We start from the raw sequence: 24,890 nt of genomic DNA on the forward strand, positions 1-24,890 counted from the left end.
GAACCTCTAACCTCTATTGTGTCGTTCATGATGATTGGCATATGAGTTGAAGCTCGGTAGGTAATAGGTAGTACGGAATTGTATAAATATACTTAATTAGTAAGTTATATACATGTTTATATTATTGATACTTAATAAAATATTCTTATGTTTAAGACAATCAGTTTTGATGCCATTCATAAGCAGAGTTGTGAAAAAAAATATAATTGTTCTACAAAACAGCGCCTTAGTTATACTTATACCTAATAAGCAAATCGTCCCTTGCCCCAGATTGTTCTGCCTGCCTGATTTACCTACTTCAACTGATGAATGTGAGGGACAGCAAAATACTTGACTTGAATCTCCGAATTTCAACTGACTTTATTTATTAGGTACCTATGAATTTGGCCAAGATCCCTAACAGTAGTACCTAGTACCAGATGCTACTATGACGTAGATAAAACTTTTGCCAGGTATTGTTAGTCGCATCAAACGATATCATCTTGACAACAACTGTTCGCTTACACGTCACAGTTTTGTATCTCATTGTTGATACAGGAATAAATTAAGGTTTGTCTGGCACGAACTAACCATTGTACACGCACACTTGTACCAATAACTTGATCATACAAGTCTTATTATTCTCTAAAAACCTGCAAGGCCGGGCCATTGTTTTTGCGGTGCAGCGTTTGTCCCAAGTAAATAATACGTATATTGTCTAATTAAATTAATCCTTCACGGTCCGTGCCTGTTCTTTCTAGGTTCTGAAAGGCGGTTCCAAAGCGGTTGCAACCAGTTTTCGGCTTCCAATATGTATGACGTACGTATTTAATCTAAATTTATCAATGATGCAGGTGTTAAAAACCGAGGTGTTTTTAAATAATATATACTTTAAATTAGAAAACAGTGTAAAACTTATTTCTCTTGTGATAAACTTATTAAAATATGTATGGTATCGTCAGAACAGTTGTTAAGGAATGTATGTAAATGTGCATGGTTGCATGTTGCATTTTACGACCACGATACATAAGTTGCCTGAAGGTGCATTTCACGTATAGTTTGTTTGTCTGGTTAATTCCACCATGTTCAATGTAGATGTCTCTATTTAATAAATAAATATTTTATGTTCAATTTACTACGCGACTTTTCGAAATTGTGACTGTTGTATATTTTAGGACAATACTGGCATATCCTGTTATCGGATCTAAAGACAATTGTGATTGTAATATATTTAGGTAACCGAGCAACATCAATAATCACCCTTTTGTAATAAACTTCTCGATGTGTAATGGTTTTGGTATGAACAAAATGTAGGATTTTTAGAGCTGATGCGTGTTACCTTAAGAGATAAACTACTTAACTACTTGAAGAAGTAAATAGTGATATATAGCCGGTCAAACAACTTTGGCAGTAAAAAGGTGCGAAATTAAAATTTTCTATTGGACGATTACCTTTCGCGCCTACATTTTTTAAACTTTTTTCTACTGACGGAAATGGCTTGACAGACTATAATTGAACTTTCACCTTTGTCACCAATCAAATCAAAGTCAAATCATATCCTAAAGGAATTAATAACGAACTACCCTTTGAACGGTTGACTTTATACTAACTAGGTTACATACATTTTGAAAATATTGTAACCCTAACAGTTGCAGCCAGTTATATGTAATATTAATTAACATTATAATTCAATCATTTCAACTTAACTTCGCTAACTTTACAAAGGGAGTTGTAGGGCGAGCAATAACCGAAGTGCCTATTAGATAATTACCTGTACCTAATGGCTACATAATGAATATAATGATCTAATTATAACCAGTAGGTTTCAAGTTAAATATTACGGAAATAACAAGACAACATAATGTTTACATAACAAAATCCAAATATTGAAATGCTTGGGTATATTGTTTTGTTTACAGTGTATATAATGATAATAAACTTCGTAATTAACAATAATTAGTTTTAAGCACCAAAATAATTCAAGTTACAACTTACTAACATTCTTCAACTGTTTTGTTGTTTACAACAACTAGTTGTTCATTGTTTGTTTATGGGAAATCTTTATATTTACAGCTCTATTATTGTATTTCATTTAGTTAAAAGTCAACTGACAAGAAAGGTTCTGTCTAAAGTATAGGTACCTAGTGTTTTAAATGTGCTGCAAAAGGACGTGGACTTCTAATAATCTATAATTAAATTAACAAGTGTGATTATATTTTGAACACTTTTCTCATCTCAAAGTGGCATAAACGAGTTGCTGTGTGTCTGGTGTCAGTGGATCTGTGGGATATCGTGTCGGTCATCTTTAATCTGCGCAATTATTGCGGTTCAGACGAGTGCAGTGCGCGCGCCAAATACGAGGTTTAAGACGAGTTTCATTTGCTTTTTAGATCCAAGTGATCCAAGCCAGGTTAGGGCAATAATGTATCATGCTTTCTATTTCATAAAGATTAATACCTACCCAAAAGAAAAATAAATATATGTAAACATTACGTCAAACTGGCACAAGTAAAAACTTGAACTTGAAACATAATCATAATACCTACAAAATTTCTTGACATAAGATTTATGATAAAAAGCGATGGGACCTGTTTCACTAGTTTGCAAACAAACAAGATGAAACCAGATTTTCTTTAGATTCAAAGCCCATGACTGTAATGACTTGTACAATAACCTCGACCATAAACTTGTTTTTTAACCGACTTCATTAATTTATTAAGTATTTAAACTAGACATTACGTCTAGTACAGCTTTCAGCACAACTACTATTTTGAATATATATTTTTCCTGTTTTTTGCACATGATATTTATCAGTACGGTTTTTACTCACTATTATTTTTAGTCGCTTTTGCACGACGAACAACCGCCGCGGACACTCATGCCTGAGGATGGATTCCCAAAGAATCCGAAACATGTCGCCAAAAGCGACTAAAAATAATAGTGAGTAAAAACCGTACTGATAAATATTTTGAAATATGTCTCACGATAGTTTAAGTGCGATTTTTGCACATGATTTAAACATTAATTACCCCCTTAAGGATGACTCACACTAGACCGGGCCGGGCCCGGGCCGAGGCGTCCGACACGTCATTTTTTATGACGGCTGATCGGTGATCACGTGGTGCATAGAAAACGAAACCATCATAAAACTAAACAACCTCTTACAAAATATATAAAAAGATACTACTTATTTATACAAATTACAAATACCTTTTATTTTTTATACAAATTTCCTCAGCATGGTGTAACTGACCGTATACCTATTGCCTGATATTAACCTCATTTTTTATTACAAAACATAGAAAAAAGAGAGAAATACCTTGTAATACTAGTCCTCTTCAGTCACGTAACAATTGAAACTTGATGCACTTAATTCCATGTTTTATATCACGAGTGTCCTCGTTAAATTAATCCTTATTTTAACTTAGAAATAAACAAAATAAGCTTGAGGAAATGTTCAACAACAATATTTATATGCATTGACAATGATACCGACATTGACAGCTTGACGTTTTGCCGTGCTGAACGGCTAGTACAATTTTTGGTACGTAAAATCCAAAACTCGTAACATTTTTGTTTATTAGCAAAATTTTAAACTTCCGGGTATGTTTTAAAAGAGCGTAAGTTTCAGAAGTAAACTAAGAATATCTTAAAGTAAAATAATGCTTTCAAATTCGTCCATGATGAGTTCTAGAACGTCCCTTTTTATTAGGCTACTCAAACTGACTACTACTGGACTGCTGTCTATGTGTGCGTAACACTAAATTTAACTTAGTTTTTAGCGTTTACTTATGTTTTTTTTTGCTATTTTTTGAAACCAGATCATTATTTGGACTGACTATAGTTTGTCTGGCTAAGCATTCACTGCCTAACGGTGCCAAAGGATTGGATTAGGAGTCTTCCGCTCCAAGTTTGAGAGGACTTGGCATCTCTTTTATACCAACATAAGAGGTGAACTATCTCCCTGGCCTCAAAGTACAGCTGTTAGATGGAAGTGAGGGCATCACGTGCGTGCCATTGGGAGTAATCTCTACTCACTGGAGTCGGCAATAATTGAGGCTAGGTCTCGTATTAAATATATTTATATATTTCGGTGCTCTGGTTCATACTGCTGGTTGCAGGGAAAATTTCTGTCGTGATTAATACGTTACACTTACAGTCTTAGTCGCGGCAGTTTCCCATGTGATTGGTGCGGGGTGCGAGTGTGTGCTAAGGGTACCGATCCATTTATATAGGTAAATGGAAAGGGCGGCTTACTTCGTACTACCATGCCCGCGGGCGTAGGAGGGGGAGCCAAATACACAGCATTTTCAGTTTCGCCTGCTGAACTTTACAGTTTCGAACTTTGCGTATATTCCCAAACAACTAGGTCGATGGTAAGAACGAACTGTACTTTGGATGTACTAGATTAGGGTCAAATGGTAGGAGTAGGGTAGAGTTACACACTATTTATAGGGAATTAGGGTTTCTTTTAATGTTTGGTCTAGAAATCTGATATGGTAGACATATATTTCTCTTTTTAAGAACTTAAAAATATGGTTTCATTATGCTAAAATATGTGTGTTTAAAAGGTAAAGGATTCAATTGCCTAAATCTTCCAAACTTTTAATTTATCTTACGGGAAAAAGAATTAATGTTTTTCTATAAAATCTTATCTCTATTTCTATCTAGTACATTTCTAGTTTTCTGGAGTAGAGACGAAGAGTTTTGCTTTCAGGTTTCTAAGGTATTTACAAAATAAATTCTTAAATTATCATGCTGGGTTTGTTGGAATGGAAGAATGGTTTGTTTTAGGGGTCCCCTTGGCAGACAAGAGCAGTCCAATGGGAACTTTGAGTGAAATAATGCTCAACTTGATATTTCAGACTCATAAAACATAATATTAGCTACCAAATAAACCTCAGTACTTCGTTTAAACATCTAAATGACTAGAAACTCAGTCTAGACTTTCAGTTCTTAGAAATAAGATTAAGGGTTTAAGTAGCTTTTGAACATAAAAAAAAGATAAGTAACTTGGTTGATTGATGAATACTTGGCGTTTCTTTTCATCAAATCACCTAGGCGGGCCTTAGGTTGCGAAACGTTAGTCATAGCCCGTCCGGCTAAAAAGGTAGGTTAGGTGGCCCGAATAAGGTGTGTGAGCCCCATCGCTGTAGGTGAGTGAGTCCCATTGCTGTAAGATGTGTGAGCCCCATCGCTGTATATGTGGAGTGATGGTTGAAGCGAATGGGCACCACGGCCTGAGCTGCTCCCGGTCTGCGGGGCGGTTCCCGAGACACCATGCGATCAATGAGTTAATACGTCGTAACATGGTCTCGGCGAATGTGCCTTGCATTCTGGAGCCTCAACGCTTAAGTCGTACAGACGGCAAGCGCCCAGACGGCTTGACGCTGGTTCCGTGGGCCAAAGGCCGCTGCCTACTGTGGGACGCTACGTGCGTGAGTACATTTGCACCTACTCACCTAGCTCCCGCCAGTAGGCTAGCAGGCGCGGCCGCAGAAAATGCCGCCAGGCTAAAGCACTCCAAATACGCCAATCTGGAACCGGCGTACGACTTTGTTCCGGTCGCGGTGGAGACGGCTGGGCCGTGGTGTTTGGAAGCGAAGAAGTTGGTAAGAGACTTGGGGCGGCGTTTACGTGATAGAGGTTGCGATCCCCGTTCAGGCTCCTACTTGGTCCAACAAATATCGCTTGCTATCCAGCGCGGCAATGCCGCAAGTATATTTGGCACGTTTGGACAGGGTGGGGGTCGGAATGGGGTTTTTGTTTATTTCTAGTTAGTTTTAGTGTTTTTTTTTAGTTTTATGTGTACGTGTTTGTTTTAGTTTTTAATATCTAAAAAAACAAATGTTTCTTATGGAATGGTTTATGACTTAAAATCATTAAATAAAGCTAAATTTGGTATTACAGACCTAGATATACCTTATCTTATTCAAAATTATTGCGATTTTCCAAGTCGATTTCCGATGCGATGAGCACAGACAAATCAAATCTCACTTCCACCGTTTCCACATACGGCGCGATGACGTCACAAGATGGCCGCCAATCATGCGTGTTAGGTAAAGTGCAGCGACCCTGGTCAATGTTAATGTCAGCTATTAAACGCGCCAGTATCGACGGTTTAGTAAACTTTTGATGAATTCTGTGGTAGATTCGTTGGTTCACTTTTTTAATAAGTTGGTAGATTAAAGTTTTTACAATAGGTATCAAATACAAATACACAATCAAACTAATACTTTGTATGGAAAAGTATTGATTATTTGTAAGAACTTACATATATAGGTATTAAGACGAAGAGGAGGAACCGGTCGAAATCGCCTTTTCATACAAACGTTGTTCTCATTTTCCTCTCTGGATATAAACATTATTGAAAATATTTTGAAACAATTTGTTGTATCAACCACAGCAACGTTTGATTTTTTTTTCGAATTTTTATTAATTATCATAATAATTAGGAGAATTTTAAAATTTGTATGAAATCTGTTTTTTGCTCCTAATTTTTACAATAATCAAAAAATCGAAAAAGTCAAACGTAGGGGCATAGCTATGGTTAATGTATATCAAATTATGTAAAAATATTTATATACGACAATGTCAATATCCAGAGAGGAAAATGGGGACTACGTTTGTATGTAGAAACGGCCGTCCCCTTTCCTCTTAAGATTTTTATATTTGAAACAGTAAACATTTTATTTTACTTTCATGAAAAGTCATCTTATTTAGGTATTTCTTCCGAGAATTCAAACAGAGCAGAATATGTCCAACACGACTAATTATTGTAAATTTATACGATAGGGTGAATAGGGTCACGACATAAAACCGTTTAGATCCAAGCTGTGCAATCCACAGAGCCAGCCATCAGCATCAAAAAACAACAAAGGTACTAAAGACGCGTCTAAACTTGAAGCAATCTATTTGAGGAGGGTGTAACCACTCAATAGTCTGGGGCCCGTCTGTTGGCTTCCGATCGGCGATGAGTCGGACAAATACAGCATAGCATCACAACAACGGTTCACTCTATTTGTGTTTCACACTTGTACTCGGGAAGGGTTTCATCGGTCTTTTTGTAATGTCTGGTTAATTTTAGCTTAAGTTAAAGGCATAGACTATATTATATATGTATTGTATGTACAAATGTTTTAAATAGACTGCGCTCGGTATTAGATCTAACTTTCAATGGAATGGCATGACATTCAAGAATGATATGAATGTTCTTTCTTGGTTGGCCATTATTATATCGGGCATGCCTATATGACACCATTTATGACTAGAAGACTTTTGCCCTTTGCTTGACATGCTATAAACAGTTTTTTATTATTGTTTTGTTGTGTGTCAATCACACTTTATTATTATTACCTTTATCTTTAAGCGTATTGATATGAAAATTTTATAATCTAAACCTCCACGCTCCACGTGCACATACGGATTTTACATACTTTTACTTAGCTTCGCTTACAGTATCTTTTTTTGTATGTTATTTTGATTTAAATATTGTAAATTAAATTTGAAACATTTCCTGATGTCTGATGGTGCTGTAATTGGTATATATACTTCCGCGATATCGACGACAATACAATTAGTGACTCTGTGAGCTGTAGACCTCGCGTTAAGCTTAGAAAATGTAAAAAGTAAAAATACTTTAGAGAAGAACATTCGGACATACGAAAGCAAAATGCTCGAGTTAAAACGGAGACGTAAATTTGTAGCTGATATGATGATGCAATCGGAAGGTGGCCTCCGCGATTGAAAAAAGGTCCCTTGAGCTCTTCAACCCAAGCCTTTAGCTAGTTATTCTGTTGTTGCTCAGTTTATGTAACTAGATGATATTTAAGCTTTACTTAGTTACTTTCCAGTAACTGAGATCCGATCATTTGTGAAAGTAATCGTTAGAAATACTTATCTTTAAGCTCAACGCCTATCAACTAGTAACAAATTTTTCATTTCTTTTGACTCTTTAGTTCATAAGTCTTAGATAGGTACGGTTTCAGCGATAACGCTTTAGCAATTTAACCGTTTTGTAAAGAATGAAACGGCGTCACAGGTCAAATATTTTGCAAATGACATGATAGAAGCAAGGAAAGTCCATCACGTTCGAGAACAATCTATGCATTGTTGTCAAACTGTTATGCAGAACAGAATATAGTTAATAACACTCCTCTGTTTAGCCAGCCAGCTTTGGTCTGCCAACATGGTAAAACGTCTATGTTCTTGCGTTATTATTAAAAGAAAAGAGTCTATTTTTGCTTGATTCTCAACCATCAACTTAGTTTATCAACCATCACTGGGTTGTTATTCACAAGAAGTAGCGAGCTTATCGCTTCAAGCTTAACCGTTATAGGGAAATTTGATAACTATACAAAATGTCAAAAGTCGTCAGTGCAGGTCATAACCAAGATGCCAATCGAAGAGCACTTGCGAACGAAAAGTCACGTGATCATTTTCGATTCGATTGGCCTTTTCTATGAATGATTGTCATTTGTCTAAGTCTCCAGGGGGCAAGATGACAATCGTTGATAGAAAACGCCAATCGATACTTAAATAATGTATGGAATTAGTCACGTGACTTTTCGTAGCAACTGTCACCCCGATATATTTGTCGCCTTGGCTAGGCCGCCAGGTCTAGATATACTGGGGACTCACTGTTGAGGACTACGTTTTGTGAATTGGGAAGGTAGCAGCGATGCAGTCGAGCGCAATTTCCCACAATGCAACTAAACTACGGACGCGTGCGAAAATCTTTGCGGTTACTTTTTTCAAAACATTTTTTGTTTAATGAGTAGCATATTCTGCTGTCACTTTAATCTTGAGGTTTCTCATCTAGACAGCACGTGTTCTGGCGGCGGCGTTCAATTAAAATAATTATAATATCGAAGTTCTTAATGTAGTGGGCAAGTAAAATTCGTAGTATTGATGTAGAAATTATAATATTTTTTATTAAAATATTGATTTAGTTTTGACATATGTGGTATTTTCTATAAAAAGGGACCTTATTGTCGATGGCGCTTACGCTATTATTATCGATGCTCCGATATAAATACAATGCTGCGCGTCGCTGTGCGGCGTAAGCGCCATCGACAATAAGGTCCCTTTTCATATAAAATGCCCCATATTTGGTCTATGTTTGTGATAAGCCGTGCGTACATATTTTACATTTACTTATTGTTAGCTCTAATTAAAAAGAAAATGTCAAACTTCATATTTTTCAATTGTATTAAGTATTTGTTCTTTCTTCTATCCTCGGATATATATACAAATTGTATCCAGACATTGATAGGTATTTTAAGTAACGGTTACAACACCGGCTCTAGCGTTTCTTATAACGCCGCACTACTAGTATAAGGCCTCTCCTTTCTTCCGCCAGCGCCACTCATGTTTCATCAGAATCAGCAGTTTATATAAGTACCTAGGTATATTTTTATTTTTTCCACTTGTGGTCTCGAGCACCTGCCGCCTGCCGGCTTCACGGTACGCAGACTCCGTTGTTTATAGCCGCTGCATTGTGCGTCAGCTCGTCTGAGATTTCTAGATTTTAACGTAACAAGAACCCTTTCAAATTATACAAACTGTCCTTAGCCATTGGACAAAGCCGAAATGTACATATGCATTAGGGCAAAGATAGATATAACTCCGTAATAGATGGATACAGTGTAAGGACAAAACGTGCCTCGAAAATCATGAAAATATGATTCTCGATCAGATGGCGCCACTAGTTTTGGCCTACTCTCGTATAGAGGGCGTTGACGGTTTCGTTTGTTATTTATAATTTTAACGCATATCAGTGAAAGAACATAGGTCAAAATCATATAAAAAGAATTAATGCAAATAAAAAAATCATTTATCCATATTTAAATACATTTTAACGTATTTTTATAAATATTCATTTTTAGTCTTAAAGTATGTCGATATATGGCAGGGAATTTACAGTGGTTACAAAATTTACTATGACAGTACCGCTCTATCTTATTATATCCTCTTTGATTAGGGTATTTAGAATCAGTATACCAAGTATCATAACAACCGATGTAGCGGTTACGAAGAAATTAACAAATTACGATTTTTTACTTTGGAGCAGCCTGTATGTGTTAATTTAATAGCTCCTGAGGTAATAAATAGTATGAAACCTGCTTCGACCTTATTGATTCTCTTTTTTATTTATGACATTAGGAAGATTCTGACTTTTGACAAATGTCATCATTGCCCGCACATTTTCGTACAAGTTGTCAAAAACACTGCCAATGATTTATACAGCATGTTTCTTTTTGTTGTCGATCATTGGAATTAATTTTTGTTTGATAATTTATTAAAAAAATATTAACGTTAGCATTCCTGAGAAGTAACCCTACGTGGGATTTCAGGGTTTGTCCAATGGCTAAGGTCACCCTGTATATACATATAATGATACCTTTCACATTGGATATGATCGGGGCATGAAAAGGTGGTTATTTATTTTAGGACCAGTCGCCACAAACCGTCTGTCATCGTGAATGGTTGGCTAAAATGTATTTTTTGGAAAATTCTATAGTAAGTTAGGTACTCTGCAGAGTTCACTCTGACAATTGTGCCTACTACTGCAACCCGCACTTAATCTTTTACAAAATTAAAGAAAACCCTAACGGACCTGGTGCCCGAGGGCCTTTTCTATTTGTTTTTTACGCCCTATGACAGAAATCCGACTAACATAGCTATGTAAGTACTAATACTAATAGACCTAGCTGATAGAACTCCGATAGCTCAAACTAATTACAGTTGGTGCAGAATATTAACATTTTGCATATAAAAGTAAGAAATAAGAGTAAAAAGTAAGAAAATTGTTAAACAATTAGATGCTAAGCGGATACCTATAATAAATTCCATTAACAATAATAGATATATATATAATAGTTATTCAATAACTGAGTTTTTGACTGTTTTTGTTTCAAGACTTCATAAATGCCCCAAATAAATAAATAAAATAAAAAATAAAAAAAAATAAGGAAAAAGGACGAATATGTAAATGTAGGTACATAAAGGGCAAAACATACCTATATTATTATATAAACATACACAAACCCATCACTTAAAGTACCGTATACTTTTTAATGACTGTTTTGAACTTAATTATATTGTGCTTGCATTAATGGTCTGCAAAACCAATAACAAAAACAAAACGATGGCTCAGTGAAGTTATTAAATTGCTAATTACTCAGGTCATTAAGCACTAACTGTATTGCGTACCTACTGTTAGCTTAAAGCCTGCCTTCCCCGGCAAGCTCGGTTCTTCATACAAACGTAGTTACACTCAATTTATAACGACTAGCTAGATTGCTCTGAAACTTTGTACTTAAGTTTATGTAGCTTCAGCTTCTTACCATATATGTATAGTAAAAAAAAATACAGCGAATTTAAGTTTTTCATACAAAACTTGTTTTTTATACTAGAGCTATATAAACTAATTACAGACCTAGACATACCTCATGCACAACTGCACACCTCATGTCATTGTACGTGCAAAGTTTCATTACAGTCCAACACGTGGATTTAAAATGAGAAGGAAATTCCGTTTGTTTGGGAAGTTGAAATTTGGTCGAGCTTGCCGAGGACTTAAGGCTACGGCACCACATAGTACACTGAATTAAATGGAATAAATTGTAATGCCGTAATATTCGTTGACTTTTGTGAAATATTATCATCTCGATTGTACATCAGGAAGTGATTCTACTTTATAGATTCTAAAATAATTTAGCTATAGGTACATTAAGTAACAACATACTAACCTAACTAACACACCAAGCTGAATAAGTTTAGTGTTTGTTAAAATAAGTATACTTATATGTTATTATTAGGTAACTACATTAGTATGTTATTATTAGGTAACTACATTAGTTTGTTATTATCTAATTTTAAAGAAATTAAAAAAAAACTCATCTCCTGACGCGAGACCAATCGCGTGCGCGTCAAGAAAAGACTTGATTTATCGCATTTTCCAACGGGATAGAAATTTTAATGTCTATTGTTAGGCTCTACAGCGAATGTTTTAAACTGTAGCAAAAATACACAAAATATGACTATTTGCTTAATATAGATAAGAATCAAATTCGAGTGACAAATTGGTAAGAACAGACGCCAATGAATTTATCGCTAGTGCACAAGATTTACTGTTTATTTTCTCAACTATCAAGTATTTATACCTAATACCTTAGTTTCTAGATATCTAATCTTTATTACCTGCACAGCAAAAGCTTTTAACAGAATTTCGTGAGATACGAGCATAGAAAAGTAGTCAGTCAAATATTGCGTGTTGTCGAAACAATCAACAGCCATTATTTCCCACTGTTTTCAGAACATGTAGCTATTTATCGGAACGAAAATGTAGTAGCGAAGTTGTTTTTCGTTTTATCCATACAAATCTATCAAAATGTTCTACAATGACGTAATTATACAATGTACAGTCGAAGGCAAAAATCTCTATCCAGACAAATGGCTCAAAAATATGTGAACACGACTTTATTGTCTAAAGTGTACGAGCGTACACATATTTTTGAAACTTTGGGAATGTATATATATTTATCATCAACGTCAGGACACCGCACAATATATTACATTATATGATTATATATATGCACCGTGATGTATGCTTATTTTAAGGTTAAACTTGTTCTCACTTTCTAAAATATATTTTTTTTTTCAATTTCAGGTCCCACAATGAGGTGTCTGTGATCTAAGCACAAAAGGCGGTCGCCTACGATATCAAAATGACGTCAGAGCGCACCATCCCGCATCTGCGGGACATCTTCGGTCTCAACCAGCAATATGATACCAAAAGTTTCGAAGACGACGACAAAGGCAAGAAGTCTAAGAAAAAGAAGGACGACTACCGCACCTACACAAACGGTGACGTCAAAACCTTAGAACGACACCTCAGCATGAAGAAAACTATACGGAAGAAGATCATGCGGGATCTACAGCAGGCGTTCGTTGAAGACCCTAACGAGTTTAAGGTCGAGAATACGAGCCCTGAGAAATTAAAGGCGGAGTTAAGCGCCGAGGCTGTGAAAATTGAGAAGAACGTACGGAAGAATGATCCGACGTTCTTGGATATGCTACGAGGAGAGACGAGGGGTGAGGAGGCCAGGGAGGAGCAGCCGCCGGCAGAGAAGACGAGCTTCTGGCGTCGGCTCACCATGAAAAATAAGAACAAGAGATAAAGCATACATTGCCTCTCCATTCTCATCAAAGTTACTGGCCATCTAGAAAATTGATACAGAAAATGTTTGGCAAAAAAATTTAGCGCCGACTTACCTACCTACGATATAAATGTAAATATGGACGAATTAACTGAAATCACGTTAATTGACCAACCGAAGCACATTTTATCACCAAATGGCGAAACCATCGATCAGTCAGAATCAGATCAGTGCATTGGATACTTCTATAATATCTATGTAGGTAATATACAGAATGGCCCAAGAATACATTGACAAAAAAATTTTTGCAACATTTTTTACACATCTTACAAAATATAATTAAAATTTAAAACTACAATCATTTAACTAAAACAAAACGTATCATCTTCAAAATATACTCCTTTAGCTTTGGTACACAAACGGAAATGTTTGTTAAAATGATCACGAATATACAGAATAAATAAAAAATGTCAACGTATTTTTAGGCGACCGTGTATTTGGTGCTTACATCACAATATGTCATATAATAAGCAAGTATACATTTTTTTTTGCGTAGAGTGGTGCCACGTATTGAAATTCGTCAACCATACTCGTATTACCTCCACGGTCTCGTTGCTTATTTATACAATCCCGTAATTTACGAAAATATCTTTGAAGTGAACTTTAAATCTAAGACTGTATTTTGGATGTTGGCATAGACTATTTAAATAGACCAGTTTTGTACTTATTCTATGTCAATTACTCGGATAATATTTATTAATATTATTGTATAGTAAGTTTGAAATGTACTGACTATTCAATCGTTAATAAAATTAATAGCTCGAGTCTATATTTAAATTAAGGGATCCGAAAGGAAATAAGCATCTGTTGTAATAACATTTAGGTACCACATACATAAAAACTTTTCCGGGGGATTAGGATCAATACATATGTTATGATAGTTTTTAAATGAGCAAGAACTCAGATCATAAAAAGTTATAGGTAAAACTTTAGATCATTTTTAACTATTTAAAGGTAAATTTTTGCCCAACTTGCGATTCTTAACTAAAGAAAACAAACTTGTACCAAATGTACCAAATTGTATTGTAGCAAAATTAATTATAATATTGTGTCTATATGTTGGGACTTACCTTTTCCATCTTTGAGTGACATTTTAATTATACTGAATCGAGCTTAAAATTGGTCGAAACAGGTTAATTGATCAGTTTCAGGATATTCAGGTAACCATGAGTTGGTCGGTGTAAATATTTTTGAAAAACGAAATGTTTCCGACCGGAACGGAAAGCTTTCTTGGGTATTTTTGAAACAGGACTATACTGAAGTAATCGTCTTATAAGACCCATAATTGTATTGCTATGTATCTCATCTTTTCCTTATTTTAATATAAAAATGTAGTTGCAACATTACTCGATATTGCTATGGTACCTACTAAAGTTCATAATGTATGTACTGTATATATGGGTGATTTAGATTATGATAAGTGCTTTTTTGCAATAACTACACAAAAACGTTAAGAGCTTACACAACTGTCGAGGATGGTCAAGCATTTATGGTCTTACATCGTGGCCATCATTTTCTTACAAGTATGTATGTCTGCTAGAGTGAGTCGCAAGTCGCATCGTATAACACGATAGATGATAAAAGTGCAACCAACATATGAACACTCGTACGTACTGGCCGTGATACTGTTTATCGTTCGACAAAGATACCCATTTTTTCTGTTTTCTTATCTACAGGTTTGTGAAATTGTGTTAGACCAAGAAATCCTGCAGAGATTTTAACAGCACACGCAGTGCCAGTGTTATTGATAGTCACAATTTCATAGAAGTTTGACGTTTAAAATAACACCTGCACTGCGTGTGCTGTCAAAATCTCTGCAGACTTTACTTGGTTTAACTCTAGTTGTGTAGGCTTTCACATTCCTCAGGAATTTAATGTTTCAAATTCTAGTTTAACAATCGCATAAAATTAAGCAATGCCTTCACTGGAGTACTACTTATATGAACTGTCAAACTGTAAGTTAACTCGTTTGGTGGGAACGGAGCCTCAGCAATGCTCCGCTATTGTTACTTATAAAATATCTCGTTCTACATGTGATGTAACGTTAAGTCGTTTAGGTTAGTTTTAACGTGCATGCAGTCAAACACAGCGAGTTTTAATACGGTGTTACGGAGTGAATTCATTACATCAAAATTGGATGTATGAGGAAGGTATACGACCGGTTTTCGTGAGGATTCTGGGGGCCTGATATAATCTTACATTGACAAGCGCCAAACGAAAAGAAAAATCTATTGGGGATGACAGATGCTACGAAAAGTCACCTGACTATTTCCATACATTATTTAGAACGAAGGTGGAGCAACCGCGCGAAATCGCCTTTTCATACAAACGTAGTCCTCGTTTTCCTCTCTGGATATTAACATTATTGAAAATATTTTGAAACCACTTCTTGTATATCAACCACAGCTGCGCCTCTACGTTGTGCTTTTTTTTAGAATTTTTAGTTATTATAAGAGAAGCATTTTTTTTTATGAAATCTATTTTTGCTCCTAAGTTTTACAATAATCAATAAATCGAAAAAAAGTCAAACGTAGGGGCATAGCTATGGCTAATAGCTATATATACATCAAATTATGTAAAAATATTTTCCATAATGTCAATATCCAGAGAGGAAAATGGGGACTATGTTTGTATCGAGAATCGGTCGTCCCCTTTCCTCTGTTTCGATTCGACCTCTATTACATATAGTTTCCTATCAACGATTTTCATCTTGGCTAGGCCGCCTGGCCTTTACAGAGCGGTGGAAATCTTTCGACTGAAATGATAATGATGAAAAAAAAAGAAGTTGGAATGGACTGAACAACGTTTGATAAAGCTGGAAAGTTGGAAACCCTTACTTAGAATTTAAAATGTTTAGATTAATTTAGTGAAATTGAACCGGTGGATAGAATTAATATTGCATAAAAATATGTAGATAAACAATACAAATTGAGGGTACCTATATTATAATATAAGAACAGGCTAAAGTCCCATTTAGACGGTTCAAGAACTTGCATGCTACATATTTTCTTTTACATTGCGGTATTTGGTCGATCGACTGAATTCATTGAACTCTGTAGTTTAAGCAATGTATCAAATATTGCAAGCAAGTTCTTGAACCGTCTAAATAGGGCTTAAATATTTATGACATATTTGAAAATGGTTTTGCTTGTTCTTTGGTTCTTCTGAAAAAATCTGCACAAAATGTCTTTAAAGAGTGTTGGTAATTGCTATAATACAATTACAAAAACATTATCAGAGAGTGGCCATTGTATATGTGTACCTACCTACCTACCTATGTAAATTCGAGTTATGGTACCTACCTACCTATGTAACTTACATGTAAAAATGCGATCACGTACGAGCTTTTTATCAATCATATTAATTTATCTACTTTATTAGCACGAGCTTGCTTGCACTCGTCGCCAAAGATGTGTTAACATTTTTCGCCTTAATACAAAGGAGTAACATGCAAAAGCGTAAACATTATACTTGACGTCGACTGTATCTAACCAATTTTGTAGAGCGTGTTCCAGTGATCTGATCGAAATGTATCTATTCAAAATAAATTGATTGTTTCCTGCTGAAAGTGACTGTGACATGTAAATAAACTCTAATCTTAACTAAATTTAATTTATTGTTTTTGGGTACAAAATGAACTGAAAATCAGCTGTGTTTGACTGTATACACAGACGTATTTTAGACATAAGTATCATTACGTTGTTTGTAACTTTTGTAAGTGGTAATTGTATATGGTAGGCTCGTTGCAATTCCTAACAGTTTGTTGTGACAATTTTAGGTATTATATTGCAATATAAATAATTTTACAAATTTAATGTTCGTGTTATTTTCGACCTGGCGCCTAAAAACACTTTTGAAAAACAAGTCACAGCAAATATGTAATAATTATATAAAGCATATACATATGTTACAAACACTACATTCTTTTGGTTTCATAAGTAGGGGAGATGTGTATAATACGATCCTCCTCGAAGTAAAATGATTCCAGGGATCATTTCATCTCGAGCCTTGAGTGAGTTGGACCAGCCCACCGACGGTTCCGTACAAATTTCTTATTTTTTTACAAATTTATAGTGTTCAGATTTTTCTTTGTACTTGTAGTATAAGACGATATTACTTGCCAAATTTCATAGTTCTAGGTCAACGAAAAGTACCCTTTAAACCTATAATTTAGATTCACTTGAGACTGCCGAAATATACGTTTTTTGCGGCATAAACGGCCGTATCTTTCTTCAACGTTAACTTAGAAGTTTGATTTTTTTACAGCTTCAAGGGACTGTAGACCTAAGTATACTCGTACTTATGGTTTTAATAATTTCAACTCAATTCCTAGAAGGGTTCCAGAGATAAAGTCTTGACAGACAGACGGACAACAAGGTGATCCTATAAGGATTGCATTTTTTTCCTTATAAGGTACGGAATCCTAATAAATGGCGCCAATCTCATCGAGCGTCCTCACGTCCACAATTTAATCATTAATTATAGATTTTTTTATTGCATTTTTCAATCGAATCAAGTGAAATCGGGGAATCAACTTCATTTTTGTACACACCGCATAATTTAATCGGATTGGGAAAAATTGTCCTTTATGGGCTGGCAGTATTCCTAAATTTGCATAAATATGATTCGGCCTACTTTTAAGAATAATTACCTAACAGTAGGTATCAAAGACATATGTAACTCCGTAACAACACTAACACTCTATTCTCTTTGGTTACTTATAGGTATGTAGGTTACTAACTAATTATTAATCTGTGATGTAGGTGTTTAGCACTGGAAATTAGTAATTTCGCAAAATAAACACTGCTGAATCCAGTGCTTAAGTGTGTCCAATTTAAGTAACACGTACATGTAACAATCTGCCATCTTGTGGCCTAAATCGGAATTAATAGGAGTCGTTCGCTTTGAAGGGTCTGCCATCTTGTGGCCTGAATCGGAAACAAAATCACGCCAAAGCAAGTGCTGCCCTGCCCTCTACAGTTCACGTACGTTTTCTTATGCATTGTAGGTTCTGCCATCTTGTGGGCTACATTGGAACCGTAATCTTGACATTTACACTTCGTGTCAATAAACAGGGGGCTGCTGGCCCTACAGTTCATGCACGTTCCCTTCCCTATATAATTTGGCAATTCCCTGCCTCTGTGCTGCCCCCTACACTTCAATCTAGCTACTACCTGATTTTTTAAGCCGTCAAAAGATAACTATATTATTCAGCTTTGGAGCTAAGATTTTTACTGCTTTTTAACCAACTGTGACGAAAAAAGGATAGAGTTAGACCAAGAAAAGTCTGCAGAAATTTTGACAGCACACGCAGTGCTAGTATTATTTATACCTACGCCATAATTTCATAAAAGTTTGACTTGGTTTGACGTTTAAAATAACACCTGCACTGCGTGTGCTGTGAAAAACTCTGCAGACTTTACTTGGTTTAACTCTAGCATTTTTTATTTCTGCGCGTATTTTATTATGGGTAAGTTGACAACTTGATAATATTAGCACAGAAAGTCATAAATAGACATCGGAATTAAATGACAGAGAGCTCCTACAAAGATAATAGTACATTTCGATGCTAGTGCGGAAGGTATGTCATTACTTCACGAGTACCGAGATATCTTGCCACGAGCCGTAGGCGAGTGGCAAGACTCGGGACGAGTGAAGAATGACATATCCGCACGTGTATCGAACAATGTTTTTTAATACAGTTGCGAAAAAATAAGAAAAGCAACAAGTAAGGAATGGAATTCGAAACTTTCTTCTTCTTCTTTTAAAATTATGGCTTCAGCCCAGTGGGACTATTATTTATATTATTAATTCTGTGACACTGACATCATTGACATTGACATTATGAAGAGGTGTTTTTCTAGCTTTTATTCGACTAGAATAGATTTTGTTATTGTTATTGAACCCACTTCAATGAATGTTTTTTTTTTCATTGCATGTTCTATAAGACAAACAATTGTAAATATTAAAACATTGTACTATTATTACCTAAATATCGTTATTTACCATTATTTTTGTATCGTATATTTATAAAAACAATATCGAATGTTGCCTTGGGAAACTTAAAACATTCTTGCAGTAAGAGAATACGCCTCTTCTTTGACAGGCGTTCCGTTCCATTCAGACAACCTATTAAGAACGGTTTTTCAACATTAAAAAATAAACGTGTTATAATACTTATAATGATGAAGAGGTAAGTAATAAAATATGAAATATGCATATTTTTCGTATTCTTATATTAACAGTAGGTTTTTATGTTGATTACGACGTTTAAAGGAAACTAATATTAACACTCATCAATAAGTAGTCATGAATTGGAACAAGTAAAAACTTAAAAAAATTGGAAAAGTAAAAAGCACTAGTTCGCGAAAACCAACTTTCCGCACGCTAAACAGCCACGAAAAGTAGCACTTTTTGAGCAACTGTATTAAAAAATCAATTATCGGTGCTTTTCTCATATACTAATCATTGACGACCGGTCTGCCCTAGTGGGTAGTTACCCTGCCTATAAAGCCGATGGTCCTGGGTTCGAATCCCGGTAAGGGCATTTATTTATGTGATGAGCACAGATTTTTGTTCCTGAGTCATGGATGTTTTCTATGTATTTAAGTATTTGTATATTATATATATCGTTGTCTGCGTACCCAAATCACAAGCCTTATTGAGCTTATCGTGGGACTTAGTCAATTTGTGTAACAATGTCCCTATAATATTTATTATTAGGTAATTTCATTCTGCCCCCAAAAATCTAATGAGCTCCTGATTTCTGCAGGATTATGCTATGCTACGTGCTATTTTCTTGTTCAAGATTGAATATGACAATATTGATTGAAGGGGTGCTAATTACCAAACATTTGAAGAAAAATTCTTTGAATCTTTTAGATTTCTTACCATTTATTTCATACTTACACAAATATTAAGTTTCAGCAGTCGTTGATTTTCAGATGCCGCAGCGCCGCTGCCTGCACCACATCAGTTAAATGTTGAAGATAGGTCTCCGACAGAGACTATGTGTATGGTGAATAAAACTGTGTTCTTATAAAGTTAGGCTTCATTTGCAGCCCCAACATTTTAAACTGACTGGGTAAATAATTGGGACGAGATCGAAATTTCCCCATAGGACTATGCTTTAGCATCTACATTTTCATGTCGTTTATGGTCTCATCCCAACTAGTCCCACTTATATGTCGGTACCTTCTAGTGCAATACAATTTACAACTCAACTAAAGAAATGGGTTACTTTGTATGAGATTTATATTCGCTCTTGAGTGTAACAAGCGAAAGAGATTTCGGTTTGTACCTAATGAAAGTTGTAATTTGATTGCAACATAAGTTTGTGTATTGCTCTGTCTTGATCATGCCATAAACTTATCTTACTGGATTACGGTTTAAGAGAAGTAAATTTACGATATTATACAGGTAAATAAAATAGCGTTCTTTATCTTAGCTTCACCAGTAAAATAAATTTGTGGTATTCTAGTTTAAGTATAGTGTAGGCAAGATGGGGTAATTGAATTGTAAACATTTAAATTAGACAACTTTACCCCCACTTACTCTTATATTATTCAATTCTATTCAAGGCTTTATTCTCCTTGTATTTATAATCAGTCAGTAACAAAATCATATTGTTATATTCTGGTCGTATAACAATAACTCGTATAATATTATACTCATTTAAATAAATAAAAATTAAATTGTTTTTTCATAGATTGTTACTGGCTGTTTGTCTGAGGGTATACTAAGATGAAAATAATAAAATATTTAATGTTGGGATTATAAATATATTAAATATGCATTGCATGTTTAAAATTTATCCCAAAACAAATTAAATATTTTATAACTTTCATTTTATGGACTGTTGGGAATAAAACAACAGGTAGGTTTAAAATTGCCAATATATTTTAAAAGCAATAAAGATATTTATTTTGATGGCCATCAAATATTATATAGGTAATTGTTTTCTTTTTTTTGATAAAGTTTATTTATAAATGAATTTTCATATCTATTAACAATAAATCATACTTATTGTTTTATTATTATTATTTTATTTGAAAGTACATAAATTCAGATATTTGAATATTTTGTCATATTTTATAAAACGATCAAATTATTATTATTATACCTATATATTATAGTGGAGTAACTGTTTACACAATAGTGTTTTTTTTTATTTCTTTGTGTCAATTTAACTCATGAGAGAATTTTTTTCATTTGAATTTTATACCAGTTGTATGTATTTATAAATCAAATTATTATTTCTGTTTATTTATGTTGGGTTGAATTTTATTTTTCATTTGTGTTTTTATAGATTTTTCATTTGCAGTTGGGATTTAGATTTTTATCAAGATTTATATCATTTTGGCAATTAAACCTTTTTGTTTCATTTTTATTTGTGTTTTTATTAGTTTATTTTTGGTTTAAGTAGTTTCAAGATATGTTTGTGATTTTTTTGAATGTTTTTTTTGTTATGTATTATTTTTTTATACGTTTTAGTTTTGATTATTTCTATGTTTTTTTAGTATGTTAATAACATACCACAGAAACAGATTACGTTTTAGTTTATTGATAACTATATTGTATACATATAGTGTATCATATTATGTGTATAAAAGTCTTTCGACCATTTCTTTCGAGCACTACCAGTCTTTCGACCATGTCATTGTTATGAAACTAGGCATAACTAAGCATTATGACATATGTCATTCCGGGACGCATAGGTGTCGTAAAGTCTTATAAACGATAAGCAACTATCCACACTAGGATAGTGCTCAAACCGGTCATAGGCTCGTAAAATGGCGGAACCCTGAGGCGCCTTTAATTATAGAAGAAATTTTGTATGACTTACCCCTAAATAAATTAAACTTATCTCGTAGCACGAATTTAGGCAACTCTACCTATCCGCTATCCGAGTGGCCGTCGCATTAAAAATAACTGTAAAAGATAATTAAACATACAAGTATGGTAACTGACGAATATATAATATACTTAAATAAATATAAATACATATCGCATACTCTACCGACTTACGCGTCATATACTTAATACCTGTCACTATGTACCCGAAACGTGCAGTAATATTTTATTAAAATTCTGCGCGACGTTCCTGCGCCTCCGCGTTTAATTTTCCTTCGTTCGTATTGGGAATCGCCTCTCGCAACATAAGTATCCCTCAATTCGTTTGGGAGCGCCTCTCAACTCTGTGACCATGACCGCCTTCGATTTCCGCTACCGCCAGTATAAATGACAGCTAAATCTTACTGGAAGAGATTCGAGATAACTTACAAACTAAACATATTTATGAAAAATTGAAATGATTTAATAGCTATAAAACAATATAATGTACCTATATGTATAGTTTAATGTTTTCGCCAAACGACCAAATAATAAAAAAATTAAAGTTTTTTTTTAGTATTGCTTAATTTCAAAGTTACAAGAAGATATTTTATGTTAGTTTATAGATATTAAAATTGTTTATAAAATTAGTTGAAAACTATACGTCTGCAGAAAATATTTTTTTCTTCTTGGTATAACGTTACTTACTGAAGATTACCGATATATAATTATCCTCTAAATGCCACTCGTCGTCATTAGATGTGTACCTGATCAAGTTTACGCACTTTTACGTACAAGATTTCGATGAATGTATTTGCTAACGCCTTCTACCTTTCCACGTTCTGCGTCCAATTTCTCCCATTGTCATGTTGATTGAAAAAATAGTCTGATGTAAAGCTTTACTGGAAAAAACGGCATTTAGGAAAAACTTACGAGCTAAACACAATTTTGATTCAAAAGAAACAAAATTGAAATTAAAGTGGAAACAATATTACAATTCCAATTATGATGTAGGTACCTAGTTAAAGAGGCTTTTTAGTATTCAAAGTTTCCAGCGAAAATAAAAACATTGGAAAAATAATATATATACATTGGCTCCATAAGGCACAATTATCATAAGCCTGAATGTTTAATAAGTTAAAGTTAAATTAAGCGTATAAGAAAGGTTTGATTCATTTAATTTACCTGATGAAATATTACATTTAGTCAACGCCTGCGAAACTGACGGCAGGTTATTTAGCGCAAAAACTGTAGTTGGAATTTAAACACGTTCCGGATTTTCCCTCCGATGTTTAATTACACGATTTTATGCTGTCTGGCATAAACCAGCGATGACCGCGACGAAAGGTTTACTGCAAGAGATATATATGAGGACAAACTTACAGACTAAACTAAAGAAATTTTGTTGCAACTTGCTCTGGGAAAAGATATACAAAATGTCAATACAGTTTTAATTCCAAACATGGTCGATGTGGAAAATAATACTACATATTTTACATACGTAGTTTACAACGGGGTTATTTTATTATTGTTTACCTAATTGAAGTGAAATATATTCACTGTCAAATAATTGACTTTACTGTATTAACACAATTAATGTGTTTAACATATTAGAATCTTCAATCAATGACAGATTATATCCCTTTGCATTAAAATAATAGGTATGTATGAAGCCCTATTTGTTTTCTATTTTAAGTTGATATTTTAATTAAATAAAACAAAAGTACAATAATCTATACGAGTACAATAATTGTCGCCGAAAAAAACAAAACACATTTATGTGTCAAATCGAGTATATATAGTGTTTCGTTATTTTATACTGCCACGGATTTAGATTCTCAATGTAATAAAATTAAATATCTGTATTGAAAAATGAATTTAAATAATAAATCTTGCAATTGTGACTTAACTTCTACTAGTAGACATAGGTACTTTGTATTACTAATTAACAAAATAATGCTCTGTCTAATGTCTGTAAATAAATTTAAACATAATGAATTTGGCATATTCAAATAATAATTTTGTCAACTTCATTTGACTTGTGACTTACTTTATACCTGTAGATACTGTAGACTGTTGGTTGGTTGACGTTTTTTTATTATCCTTGGTAGATTTTTCAATTAGATATCTGGTTATCTAGTGATCTCCTTTAATATTTTCGTTTACTATCTGTGAATGTTTTACTGAAAGAAATGCTCATGCCTTTTAAGCTTACAAGCTATGTAATGTTACTTTGATGTTCAAATAAAATAGACGAATTATTTGAAAATGTTCGTCGATGAACTGAGGAAGTATATAAATATGCAAAGGTAATATAAAAGTGTACTTGTACCATTATAAGTATAAAGAAATGTAGGAGAAAACTATTTAAATACCTATTAAATAGTTTACCTATTAAGTATCATTGCGCTGAAATATGAAAGAAAATCGAGAAAACAAGAAATTACTTTCCTGAAGACTTGTAGTATCTTAACAAAAAGAAAATTATGACATTTTAATGAATTTTCAAACTCGTGACAGCCTTATACTGGAAAAAATTTGATAATATAAATTAATAAACTTAAGCCTAAAGAATGAAACACATGCTTTGAATGCGTTAATTTCAGCTGCTATTAATATGAGGATTCCATTTTTTCTGCATTTAATAAAGTATAATTACTTATTTTTTTATAAATATCAATTGTTGGTTTTAAACTGTATGTGCAATTGATATGGTTTTTATTTTTCTTAATACTAATTAATTTTGTTATATAGCGACCTTATATTTAAAGGTCTAAGGTTAACTTGTGTTATTTTTTAAATTGATTCTACCAGCGCTTCGGAAATGACCATCCACTGAGAAGAAGCGCCAAAGAA

General features: G+C 34.0%; 3 protein-coding genes across 4 annotated transcripts in view; all 3 read left to right on the forward strand.

The window, feature by feature from the left end:
• Nucleotides 1-17,017, forward strand: part of LOC134743137 (uncharacterized) — a 71,464-nt gene extending 54,447 nt beyond the window's left edge. For both annotated transcript variants that reach the window (XM_063676479.1, XM_063676480.1), the window contains one exon: nt 12,653-17,017. In XM_063676479.1, coding sequence (XP_063532549.1) covers nt 12,711-13,163 — 453 coding nt within the window. In that variant the 5' untranslated portion in view covers nt 12,653-12,710 and the 3' untranslated portion in view covers nt 13,164-17,017. The remainder of the gene's footprint in view (nt 1-12,652) is intronic.
• LOC134743088 (guanine nucleotide-binding protein-like 3 homolog) overlaps nt 1-24,890 on the forward strand; it is a 172,410-nt gene that overhangs the window by 98,902 nt on the left and 48,618 nt on the right. The window lies entirely within an intron of this gene.
• The window catches only part of LOC134743085 (ATP-binding cassette sub-family D member 3), a 96,390-nt gene that overhangs the window by 3,425 nt on the left and 68,075 nt on the right, over nt 1-24,890 (forward strand). The gene's annotated exons all lie outside the window — the stretch shown is intronic.

This window comes from Cydia strobilella, chromosome 7, assembly GCF_947568885.1.
Source record: "Cydia strobilella chromosome 7, ilCydStro3.1, whole genome shotgun sequence".
In the NCBI taxonomy this organism is placed as follows: domain Eukaryota; kingdom Metazoa; phylum Arthropoda; class Insecta; order Lepidoptera; family Tortricidae; genus Cydia; species Cydia strobilella.